General features: G+C 42.8%; 1 protein-coding gene across 2 annotated transcripts in view; it reads right to left on the bottom strand.

The window, feature by feature from the left end:
* The window catches only part of dlgap3 (discs, large (Drosophila) homolog-associated protein 3), a 150,783-nt gene that overhangs the window by 14,200 nt on the left and 123,508 nt on the right, over window positions 1–13,075 (bottom strand). For both annotated transcript variants that reach the window (XM_005728861.2, XM_005728863.2), the window contains exons 3-5: window positions 11,572–12,728; window positions 3,327–3,541; window positions 486–588 (exon numbers count right to left, since the gene is read on the bottom strand). In XM_005728861.2, the coding sequence (XP_005728918.1) occupies window positions 486–588; window positions 3,327–3,541; window positions 11,572–12,654 (1,401 nt within the window). In that variant the 5' untranslated portion in view covers window positions 12,655–12,728. The remainder of the gene's footprint in view (window positions 1–485; window positions 589–3,326; window positions 3,542–11,571; window positions 12,729–13,075) is intronic.

Genomic DNA, 13,075 nt, shown 5'->3' with positions numbered 1-13,075 from the left:
TAATTTCAGCTTCAAATTATGCTCTTTACGCCCTCACAGACATGCACTATTGGATCGTTTTCCTCAATAAACGAATGACCAGATCAAATCGAGCTTATCGTTAGCTCGGTGCAGCTCAGGCGACATCCACAATGCCAGCCCACATCAGCTAATGCCTCCACTGATGCCATTCTGAACATTAACATCTCATAAAATATGCACTGTTTCAGCCATCCCACAGTTGAAGACGTCTGAAGATGCCTTGCAATTCACCTTCATCCCATCTATGCCTTTCATGCCGTATCTGATGAAATCAACGTCAAATCCATTGTCATCTGTGCCTGCTTTGTTCTGCACTGCAGCCTCGCTGGCTTACGTATTTCACGTTTGCACCCGGAAGGACAGGAAGGTCTCAAAACAGATCTCTTAGGTCATATCTATGTAGAAAAACAGGCAATTCTAGGAGCGGTTTACACACTTCAAAGCCTCACCCTGCTGTTTGTTACCTGTGTGCTGGTCAAAGAGCGGGTGTAGCTACGGGAGCGGGTGTGGGTCTTGGGTGTGGTTCTGCTGTTAGGGTAAGAATCTGTACACTGTTTACACGAGTGCCTGGAATAAACACAAGCATAAATGTTAGTATTGATGCTTTGTTGTGGCTGTAAACACGTCCGCCATTCGCGTTGCTATTTTTATCAAAAAAAATGTTTGCAACACAAACAGCTCACCATTTGGTGAACCATCAAATAACAATTCACTGCATCATGTGTCATGACTGAGCCAGCTGGAGTCATTTTCCGTGCTGTGACGGTGCATTTCCATGCCAATTAGGGAACCATCATTTTTGTTCATTTTATATGAAAAATAAAATCCAGACATTCCAGCAGCTATTATGATGTTCAAGCAGAGCTACAGTTAAATGTGAAAAGGTTCCCAAGGCTGCCTATGTGAAAGTATTTACTGCATAATGCAAGAACATTAACGTCCTTTTTCAGTTTCTTTCCCTATAAACTGAAATCCACTGGTGTTATCTTTTTACTGATGTTTACCACCAAGCAATAATTTAGTTTAATAATTCAGTTTATGGTCTAAAATCTTAATTTGTCTAAATAAATGGTGCTTGAATGTTACTGAAATGCGTCTTTATATATGTCTTAAAAGGGTTACTCACTCAGTTTCACACAGAGTGTGAAATCATGTGTACAGAACACAGTGTGCCTCGCCCTAGCTGATGTTTATTGTCCTCTGTGTTCTTTGATTCACCCACTTGTTAAGTGCTTGCTATTAGGGCATTGCTGGGTCACTGAGTTTCTATCTATAATCTCCAGAGTATTTACACGGGCGGAAACAATGATTTGATCGCCTGTTAAATTTGTAAGTCTGCTCACTTACAAAGAAATGAACAGTCTCTCATTTTTATGGTTGCTTCATTTGAATGAAGAGAGACAGAACATCAACCAAAAAGTATTTGATCACCAATCAAAACATGACTTAGTACTTGGTGGAGAAACGCTTGTTGGCCAGCACAGCAGTGAGATGCTGTAGTTGGTCACCAGGTTTGCACACAGCTCAGGATTTTGGTTCACTCGTCTTTAAAGAAACTCTAAATCAAAGCTCTGCAGATCTTCTATACGACTGAGGTCTGAAGAGTCGCGAGACCACTCCATGGCATTAATGTGCTTCTTCTTTAGCCACTCCTTTGTTTTGGGTCATTGTCATGCTGGAAGACCCATCCATGACCTATCGTCAGTGTTCTGGCTGAAGAAAGGAGGTTCTTGTCAAGATTTCATGGTACATGGCCCCATACATTGAGTCTCAATAGGAATACCTGTATAAATAAAGGCCAAATAAAGTAAAAAAAATAAATCTAATGCCCCCTCAATGAGCAGATGCCAAATGATGATGATGCCAAAGAGTTTGATTTTGGTTTCAGCTGACCACAGCACTCTCTCCCAAGTCTTCTCTAAGTCATGTTCACTTGCAAATTTAAGACGGGCCTGTTCCTTTGCCTTCTCGAGCAGGGGCACCTTGTGACTGTGGTCTCAGCTGCCTTCACGCCATTAACATGCTCCTCCTGTGTGGTTTTGTTCTGATCCACAGCCTTTCTCATGATCATCCTCACCCCATGAGGCAAGCTCTTACATGGAGCTTCAGACAGAATCTGATTGATGGTCATTTTATATTTCTTCCATTTCCAAATAATGGCACCAGCAGTTGTCACCATCCTGACATGCTTATTGTGGATGGTCCCGTAGCAGGTCTAAAATCTTGTCTCTGATGTGCTTTGACAGCTCCTTGGTCTTCCCCATGGTGGTGGGGAAGTTGGAATTTAAGAAATTGATTCTACGGAGAGGTTTGTTTTAGACATATAACAAGCTGAGAACAGGCATATCGGTAATGATTGATTAATCGTAATCTATTCGACACAAGCATACACACAGACTTCAAATATTTATTTGACTCAATAACATGCATTTCAGTTCATAAAGTTTATGTAACGTGTTTTTTTCTGGATTTTTGGCTGATATTCTGTCTCTCTCCATTAAAATGAAACCACCATAAAATTAAAGACTGTTGGTTTATTTGTACGTGAACAAACTTACAAATTGAACAGGGATCAAACCTCCTTTATTTACTTTAACTAAACAGACATGAATTTTCTGAGTCTGAAAGGATCTTTTTAAAGTCTGAAATTAATAGTTATCCCAAAATGTGTTTGTAAACATCAGATTTTTATCATGTTACAAACTGAAAATAAAGATTTTGGAGAGCAGGGTTTTTCTAAGGAGGGAGACTTAGACTGTCTAAAAGATATTATGAAGCTATGAGAAGAAATTATCCAATGGTTTTGTATTTTCACCCACACTGTGGAAAATAATGTCCACATTTCAAGAGTGAGCCTTAAAGGCACAATCAAACAGTGTTGTGTATTTAAGCTGCAGCCTCTTATAAACTTATGGAAAAGGAATGAATTCTAAATGCAAACCAAAAAAAGCTGTAAAGTAACATAATGCAGAAATCCTCCTGTGGGGAAATGTTCGCATAAACAGCAACCGTCCATACTAGGACTAACTTGCTATTTTGTTTTTCTGCATTTTGTTCCACGTTGTTGTTTTTTTCCCCTTTGTCATCCCATTGCTGTCTGTTTCTGTATTTTATTGTTTACTTCTGTCACATCTGTGCAATTCCTATTTGATATCCTATGCTGCTTTTGCACTGCTTAAAAAAAAAGACAACCAAACTAAACCAAATAAACGTGTTTTTTACGGTTTTTGAAAGCAGAGAGTTGAGTCGAGGGTAAATACAAGTATTTCAGCATGAATATAAAAGCTGAATTTGTGCCATCTGACCTTTGATCCATGCTGATAGATCGTCTGAAGGCTTCCCTCTGGGCAATCAGCGTGGACTTGGGCGAGGCTTTGGGACTCGTGTCCGAGTCGGCGCTGTCATCATCGCCCATGGCTTTGATGTAGCTGCCACTCCGCATGCGACGGCAAGGGATCTCCCCTCCGCTGTCAGCTGCTCCGCCACCACCATAACCACCTCCCCAGTCTTCTGAAGGGACCTGAGGCACATCCACATCCACCCAAACATGCACACGGTCACCATAACTGACCAACTTGTACTGATCTGAAATTGCAACAGGTAGTGAGTAAAAATGTAACAACCATGTGGGACCAACATGGTTTTAGTAAGTCAAACAGTTAAATGCGTTAAAAGTAAGTATGCATTCCTCTTCTACACCCACTGTTAAGGGAAAAGGAATTAGTCATGATGTGAATTAATCAACACCGAGATATTGTTTTTCACCGCACTGTTTGCAGTTTCTTCTCAATATCTGCTGTCAAGATCCAAAGGCTTCTCAAAACAGAAATATATTTCTTAATTAATCGAAAAATATTTCACACCTCGAATGGTAAAAGGTTTATTTAGCAGCACAGTTCTGGCCCACGTGCACACAGCGTTGGGTTGGAGGGCAGACACAACTGAAAAGTCAACTGCACTTGTGCACACACGCTCACATGCACATGTATGCATACATGAGTAATGATGCAAGAGAAAGAGAGAATAGGATGAAGGGACTTACAGAGAGAGAGAAAGTCTGACAGCTGGAAAAACACTGACGCAGAGAAGGAAAAACAACGTAAGCTCAAAAGCCGACAGACGGAGAGCAAATAAATAAAAACAGAGAAAAACAGGTAGACAAGAGAGAGAGGGCAGCAGACAGGAGTGGCGACACGGAGTGGGAGAAAGACATGAACGTGGTGGCAAAAACACGAAACAGAAGACGCAATTTAACAGACGAGCAAATGATTCTGATGGGAAAACAACAAACACAGCAGTGCAGTCAAGACAAGAAACGAAAGACAACACGAAGAGAAATATAGAGAATCAATGAAATTAACCCCAAGAATTACGCTGACATGTTCTCACAGTGGCCCTAATGTAAAATACACGAAGGCGTTAGCGCACCCAGGAAGAGATCACAGTGTCAGTGAAGTTTTGCAAATTCAGCAATTACAGGCAACCCTTCAGTGAGTGGGTATCATGTGGAACTACTCCAAAGTTGGGAAGCGAAGTCAAGCATGAAACACATGAGTTTTTTTTTTACTTTAACGCTTTGAAAATGACCTTTTGTTTACTTTGAAGAAATAAGACAACATAAAACAACACATTAAAAAAATTCTAATCAAACAGCCTCAGCTAACTGATTAGCATTGAGATTCAGTCTGGAGCTGCTTTATTGGTCTCAAATTACACAAAGCATGAAAGATGTCTTGACTGGTATTTTCTCAGCTAATTTCTAAATGTGTGTTGTGCTGAAATGAGGCAAATGCTAAATGCTAAAGTAGCATTTGGCCAGTCTTTGGATCAACAACCTAAAACAAAGAACTACAGGAGGCTAATAATGGCACTATATGCTTAGACACCACTCTACATTAAATTATTCATTATTCCACAGTACCTCTCTTGTCCCATCTCCCTCCTCTCTCCCACTAATGCCACTAATGGCTGCTTCTGCCTAAGCCTGGTTCTGCAAGCAAGTTTTTTCTTGATCACAGTGCGTCATCTGATTGTTTTCTCCGTATTACTGTAGCGTCTTTACCTTACAATATAAAGCCTCTTGAGGCAACTGCTGTTTTGATTTGGCACTATATAAATAAAGTGAATAAATAACCAGATAATCAGACATTTGGATATCCAAATATCTAGTACAGAGAGAGTTTTGGTGACAATGGGCTGATCTTTGTTTAGCCTTTAGCGCCCGTCAGGAGCTGTGCACAGGTTGGTGGAGGAAACTAACAACAACGGCTCAACACTTTGGAGAAATTTTCATGACCATAAAAGACAGCACAATGTAGTAAAGTTTATATTTATGGTCCAAGTATTATACTTCAATATATTAATTAATGAATAACTCGTTATATGTATAGACTATTATGTATTTACTTTGTTAGGAAAGTCTAAAGACTAACTTGATGTTGCCTTACACATAAAAAATATAATTACAGGACTCCTGATCGCAGTACTGAAGACAGCGTAGGACCAGCGTTCGGTAACAGTCAAAACCCAGAACTGATCTGAAAAATCTCAGTAGAGCTGATGAGAAATGCAGAATTAGGTGATGAGGTCACAGGGGTATTTCTCGCCACGAGTGACCCCTTATGTTGACAAGCGCAGCTTTAATTAGCATCATAGCTCGTGAGTATAGCTATTAACCTCGTATGTAACATGCTACTATTGTGGAGGACCACTCACTTGGATATGTGTGTTTATATATGTGTGTGTTCACTCGTACACTAACAGCAGCTGTTTTGGCCGAAGGACCTCTCAGCCTTTCGTTTTGGTTTTCATTTTTTTGTAAATGCTGTCAGGTGCAGCTTCATATACGAGCATGTGACCAACACCTGCACCCAGACACACACATAGCCAAGGCCCTGGGGTTTGGCATCCAGCTGAGTGTGTGTTTTTAAGGTCATCACTTAAAAGATGATTCAGCCTAATCTCGTGATCCCCGTGGCCGTCCACTATCTCTCTCATTTCCTCAAACGCCCCTTTTCTCTCCTCTTCTTGCTTTGCCCCTTGGCTACCATCACCTCTTTTATCTCTTTTCTATCCCTGAGCTTGCTTTACCGTCTCTGGGTCCCTCTGCATTCATCTTTTCTAACACTCTTTGTACCTCACCGCTTTGCTCTTCTTTTCATTCCTTTTACTCCATATTCAGCTTTTTTTCCCCTCGGCCCTCTTTTCTTTTTTAATCATTTCATATCTATCACACACAGGCTGAGGGGAAGGTGAGAGGCTCAGGGAACGGAGAGCATCAGGTTCTGATGCCACACATTGTGATTGGCATTGACGCCATGGGGGAAAGTTTGCACATGTCCCTTTGCCTCTGACCGTAGACTTGCGAAGATTCACTTGCATTTATTGCTCGGTCCTGACTCTTTGCAGGAAACCTGTGTAAGTATTAGCTTGTATGTACATGTTTCCTTTTTTTACACATGGAAATAACATACAGCAGGTAGACTGACCCTGCAACGAGAGAGGGACTGCTGTAGCATATTTGAACTGATTTAAAACTGACCATGTGTTTTATGTTTTAAAACTGACCATGTGGAAAGTTTCTTTTCTTGTTTGTTTGTTTGTTTGTTTTGTTTTTGCTTTGTTTTATTATTTGCTTCGAGCCCTGTGTACAGGAGCTGCATGCAAAAAGATCTTTTGTTAAAAGGGTTGGCGTAATAAGCAAATGCTTCAGCTAATACCTTTTGATTAGCCTTGTCTCATGCTTTCTTGCTTTGTGGTAGATCTTTGTTCTGTCTTCACTGAGATATTTGAATGCTAATCAATAAAATCAAATCAAATCAAATGTTTCCAGGTGCTACAAAAACTACTTAGTCAACGCTTTGTAGAGCGTTTTTCTTAATGTGAACCAACCTACATTTAGCTCTTCACTTTTGACTGTTTGCATAAATCCAGCAGATGTAGAACCAATTTATACTCAGTCGTAACATGGAGAAATTCAAAATTTAATCTTGTGTGGAGGAGAGAGGAGGATGAAAGTGAGGCTGTCGATTTATTGACTGACCTAGGTCCTGACCCTCATCTACAGCTACAGGTAGTGACCAAAAGAATAACAAGTTGGACTGGAAAGAAAGATCATATTTCTCACATTGTGGCTGCTCAATTTCATCCATCCATCCATCCATCCTACAGCGCCCCCCGCGAGGGGGTCGTGGGGGGCGCTGGAGCCTATCCCAGCTGTCATAGGGCGAGAGGCAGGGTACACCCTGGACAGGTCGCCAGTCTGTCGCAGGGCCAACACATAGGGACAGACAACCATTCACACTCACATTCACACCTAGTGGCAATTTGGCTTGTCCAATTAACCTATCCCCACAAGCTGCATGTCTTTGGACGGTGGGAGGAAGCCGGAGTACCCGGAGGGAACCCACGCAAACACGTGAAGAACATGCAAACTCCACACAGAAAGACCCGGGCCTGATGGTGGAATTGAACTCAGGACCTTCTTGCTGTGCGGCAACAGTGCTAACCACCATGCCACCGTGCTGCTCAATTTCAATGCAATTAAATGCAGAACTGAATTTAAAATCCTTCTCTTCACATCCAAAGTTCTGAAAGATCAGCACCCATCGTATCTTAAACACCTCATATTACAATATTACCCCAATAGAGGACTTTGCTGTCACAGTTCAGGCTTACTTGTGGTTCCTAGAGTTTCCAAAATATGAAATAGTACTACTCCTCAGCCTCCTGGGGGATTTTCAGAAATCAGGTCATTGAGAATCGAACTTGTCAGAGATTTTTAGTAGTTGCACATATAGTATGAATTTCATAATCCTACGAAAGCTCATTCTTGAGTTATCGCATTCACAACATTGGGTGTCCACGCCACTTGCCTGCACGGCAGGGTGACGACAATAGCCCATCAGCCTTTTAAAGCTTAGGGGTAGAAATGTGCAGCTGAGCTATCAGCTACACTATATGGATAGAAGTACAGTGCCACCTAAATATCACACCATAAGAGCTGCTCAGCCATGGAAACCCATGCTGTGAAACACCCGACACACTGTTTTTGTGCTGATGTCCATGTAAGAGGAAGTCTGGAGCTCTGCAGTTAGTGAGTCAGGAGAATGTTGGCAAACTTTGTGTCGACCGCGCTCTGGTCTGACTCACTTGGTTGAATTGCTGTGGTTCCTAAATGTTTTCACCTACAAATATACTAATTACAGTTGATTGTGGAATACCTAGGAGGGAAGATATTTCACAAAGTGGTTTATTACAGTGCTGGCATCCTGTTGAAGCACCACAATCAAATTCAATTAGCACTTTAGAATGAATGATTCTTTCACAAATGTTTGTAAAGGCAGGGTGCTTGGTTTTCCAGACCTGTGGAAATGGGATTTCTTCTTTCGGCTTCTCTTTTATGTCGCCACAGCAGGTCATCTCCCACCATCTCGGCCTGTCCCTTGCACTCTCTTTCTTCATGCCAACACTCTGCATGTCTTCCTTCAGTAGAGCACTTCTGTGCATATGGTGACTCAGACCCCTCTGTTGTTGATTCAGCTTCCACTTTGGGTACTTTTAGGATTAGGCCTGAAACTCTCTGATGGTTGTTATTCTCTTACTAATATTGCAGAGTCTTTACCTTACAATATAAATTATTTGCCAGTCTCTTATTACAAGTGCCACCTTTAATACACAAGTAATAGAGTTTAAAGGCAGCTGTTGGGTGTATGATATCTGCTCTTGCTTTCTCAGGCAGTTTCAATTTGGAGTTGTTGCACCTGTGCTGCTGTTAGTCCTGACATTTCATCCTGGTGAAACAGACCTGAACAGCTTTATATCTGCAGCTCCAGTGAGCTGTCTGCTCTGAAGCCGTGGATCAATCTGGCCTGCCCTGGCACATCTAAGCTGGGCACAATTCACTCAACATACTGTCTCTCCGCGCCTCCCCAAACCACCGGTGACACCTGGAGATACAAGAAAAGCTGCAGCAGGGGAAGTTCATTTCGTGTCCTAAGGTGAGAATGTGATGGTAGCCTAAAGCACGGGGTAAACTGTGTGGGGTTTGTCCTCAGAAAAGCACGAACACACAGACGACCCTGCTCTCTCTGTCTCCTCTATCAGCAGACCTCAGCTGTGTCTAAAGGATGAGAGTTGGAAAAACACCAGGGACTCCTGTGGCTACCTGCTGTTTCCGTAGAAACACAGCCTGCATGGCAGCTCTACCTCAACACAGCTGGAGGTTTCTGAGCTCGTGCTTGTGTGTGTGTGTTTGTGTGCGTGCGTGTGCTCTCTGAGATGCCACTGTAACAGCCAATAACAGTCTTTAATTAACCTTTTCTGCCGTTTTAGGAGATAAAATGAGTGAACGGGTTCTCTGAAAATTGCATGCGGCAGATTCAAGCTACAGCGTGTTGACAGGAGGCAGGTAAGCGACTGTTGTAAGGGACAGGTAAATAACACGGTGGGTGAAGATGATTATTGTTTTCTGACTCACAGCAAAATGCCAGGAGAGTCCATCTGGCCTCTTAGGCAGACATTTAACCAAGAAAAAATACTTTTCACTTGATTTTTTTGAAACCTTTATTTAAGAAAAATGGTTTTTTATGCTTTTGAAAAATTCTTGTTAATTTCCCCATTAATCCAAAGGCTTTACCACAAGGATCTTACCCATCTTTGATTGTATTTTCTTCTTCTAATTTGCTTTCTTGAGCTTTTGAAACAAAAATTGGCTGTGTTGCTATTAAAGGTTTGTTTCTATAGCAGGAAGATGACATTTTGAGTAACTGAATACCTTTACTTGTGTATTCAACTGTAAAAACCAGGGTCTAAACCAAAATTGTAGGGACAATGGTTGCTTTTCTTTCCTTGAAACAATTAACCTTTGGAGGGACAAAGCCTAAATTAAAATCAATGGGTATTTTACCTCCCCAGCAGTCATCACTCAGTGGGTAAAACTTTAGAAACTTAAGGACGGGCTTGTAGACCTAAACTTTTCTGATTGGCCACTTGAGCAATCAGAAAAGCTCTACAAAGCAGTCTGTCTTTGTCGTCTTTGACAAAGACAAAGATGACAAAGACATCTTACTTTAAGGAGTACCAGAGAGATTGCTGGTTACTACTTTCACACATACACTGTGCACTCACTACTAGATTTCTATGTTATATTTTTTCAGCTCTGCACCTTCCTCACATGGTGGTGAGGTAGTGTCTGCACTTTTTCCTATTTTTTTTTAAACGTTTAGCAAATTAGTACATTAAAGCATAAGCTATAACTGGATAGCCTATAGGTCAAATTTCAGTCTGGTGGTCAATAAGGAGAAAGACAGAAGACAGGCAGCCTATAGGAGAAATGTCAACTTAGCATGTCGGCAAGTGTAAACTGTCAGCATCTGACAGAGCCTACAGTCCTGCCTCCTGGGGAAGATCTTGGTTGTGGTGTAGCAGTGCTAACACTATTAGACCTGGGAAATTTGGAAGTTGGCTTCACTCTCTGACATTGTTTGTGGAAGAAACGTGTGTATTATATTTAACAATTTCCTATAGTTAAGGCTATTTGATGTTCGCCAGAGAAATGCAGAGAAAACTAAATTGTTTGTCACTTATCACCACTGAACCTTGGAACCTTCTGGCAGACTGAGTTTTAACTTTAAAGACATCAAATACTCCAAAGAATGCCAGGGGGAGATGCCAATCATGGCAGCATGTTTTCCATTTATTTATATTAAAGCATGTGTTTCATACCTTAAATCATATCTATTGGGGTGTCTAGAACATAACGCATAAAGCATAAAGCAGCAATTAAAAAAACAAAACAAAAGGAATACAGGGTATACTTGTACTGTATGTTCTTTGTCTGTGGCAAATTGTTGCCTTGATCTCGTGGACGTGATAATCCATCCATGGAGAATGTAAATCTCCAAGGCTGTCAGATCACTAATCATCTTTAACCTGCCAGCTTCCAAATACAAAGTCTGTATGAAGTCCAATTGAGACAATTTACACGAAAAGCTGGAGGTAGTTTATGCAGTTTTGATGAATTCACAGCGAGTAAGTGGGTAAGCAACACCCTCACTTAAATCAAAGTGTTTCCAGTACTGACATGTGTGTGTGCTACATGTGTTTTTTTCTGATTGTTTCACAGCACTTATGTTCTAAAGCACAGCTATACAAGCCCATACTTCCCCACAAGCCTGTGAGAAGGCACTGCATTGACAGATTTTGTGTTATAACTGAAGAGCAGGCTTCATCTTGTCTAGATGCCCTGCGTCTGTGTGTCTGTACTGGCTGACAAATATACACATGGAGATGCAACACAGACTGAGAGCAGAGGCAGAAGATGTGAGATGGTCGACACGTTTTTATAAAGTCCCGTACACAATGATAGTTGTCGTTATGGCAGCGGACTAATTAGCCTAATCTTCAAGGGTCTGAGACAGTGGAAACAGAAAAACAAAAGTTCAAGACAATCTTTTCATTCCTTAAAAATAAGTTTGTTTTTTTTTTGCTTAACACCAAACCACATATATATTTGATTACACATTTGCTGATATGTAGGGACAGACACACCTGGAGATAGTGAAAGGTCCTCTCCTTGAGCTTGCTCTCAATGGGCACCAGGGCTTTGTCATAGGCTCCTCCTCTGGTAGAAGGATACACCTCTCTAGCCTGACTCACTGTCATGGCTGACCAGGTGCTCCTCTTCAGGGAGTGACCGTGATGCCCGTGCTGTCCTCCTCCTCCCTCACTCCCCACCAGAGCCATTGTTGTGCAGGCCATGCACTCCCCAGACCCCGGTCCGCTGCCTCGTTCCTTGGGCTTCTTCATGGTGAGCTCCTGAATGGCAGCATCCAGGCTCTCATGTCCTCTGGGATACCCCGGTCTACCCCCACCTACCAAGTAGCTGCTGTCACTGTCGAGGTTGTCATCGGAGCTCCACCAGCCCGCTGTCCGGCTGCGGTGGCGTCTGCCTGACTCATGCCGCGAGTCTCCACTCTTGCTACGTTCTCGAGACTTGTTCCTCCTGGTGGAGCGAGACTGGTGGCCTGAGTAGTGGCCCTCCTCCCCTCCACTCCTGTGGCCCCCACCTCTCTCGCTCCTGTAGTCCCCTCCTCCCCTCGTACCGTTGTACTCCCGTTTGGATGGCGCCTCCAGGGAATGGGACTTGGCAAAGAGGCGCTGCACCGAATTGACCAAGTGGCGTATGCGCGAAGGGCTCTCACTGCGTTGCTCAGCACCCCCACTGGCAGTGCGCTGGTATTGCAGTGTGTGGAAGCCATCATGATGGAAGGGCACCTGCTTCTCAAACTGGTCCATCATGTTTGAGGGCATGCGGTGCATCTTCCCCCCGTGGCCTGAGGATAGGCACTCTTCACAAGAGTCAAATGACTGGAGAGGTGGGTGCTGGTTGGGGTGGGAGCGGGGAAAGGTGCCTCCTCCAGAGTGACTATGGGAGTGTGAGCGGGAGTGGTGCCTCTCCAGCGCCAGGGCCTCAACGGGACCTCCCCCAGGGTAAAAGTGGCCATCGCTGTGACCGTGGTAGTAGTCTCTGCCTGGACCGTCACAGTCATCAGGCGTGCAGTGGCAGGGACCTCCTCCACCACCACCCGAGGAATGCTGAGACATGCTCCGGCTGACATGGTACCCTTTCATAGGCGCCGGGGCATGGTGCGCCGTCCGGGCCGAAAGGGGGCGCTGTGGGCGTGACAGGGCTGCACCTCACTCACCTGGTGAGAAAAACAAGAAATAATGTGAAGACATTTTATTTAAGTGTAGCAAAGGAACAACAATTGCAATGTTGTAGACTGTTTGGATGAGAGTCATTTTTTTTTGTCTAATTAGGCCTCTCATACCTGTCAGAAAGGACTAAGACCTCAAAGGGGTGTTTTTTTTATAAAACTTTGAGTACAGGTATAAGGTAAGATTAGAGGCTCACATATGGGAGGTGCAGCGATGGGACATTTGTGGTAGGAAGTAGATTTTGATGATTGATGTCAGGATTATTTTCTTTCTTCTTTTCTTCTTTTTAATGCGTGAATTGAAAGTGAAAACAATGCATTGTTTTTTTTCTGAT

The sequence above is a fragment of the Pundamilia nyererei genome, unplaced genomic scaffold (genome assembly GCF_000239375.1).
Source record: "Pundamilia nyererei isolate P.nyererei 1_Seehausen unplaced genomic scaffold, PunNye1.0 scaffold00030, whole genome shotgun sequence".
Classification (NCBI taxonomy): domain Eukaryota; kingdom Metazoa; phylum Chordata; class Actinopteri; order Cichliformes; family Cichlidae; genus Pundamilia; species Pundamilia nyererei.
Note: the sequence above shows the minus strand (reverse complement) of the source record. Positions and strands in the feature narration are given on the sequence as shown.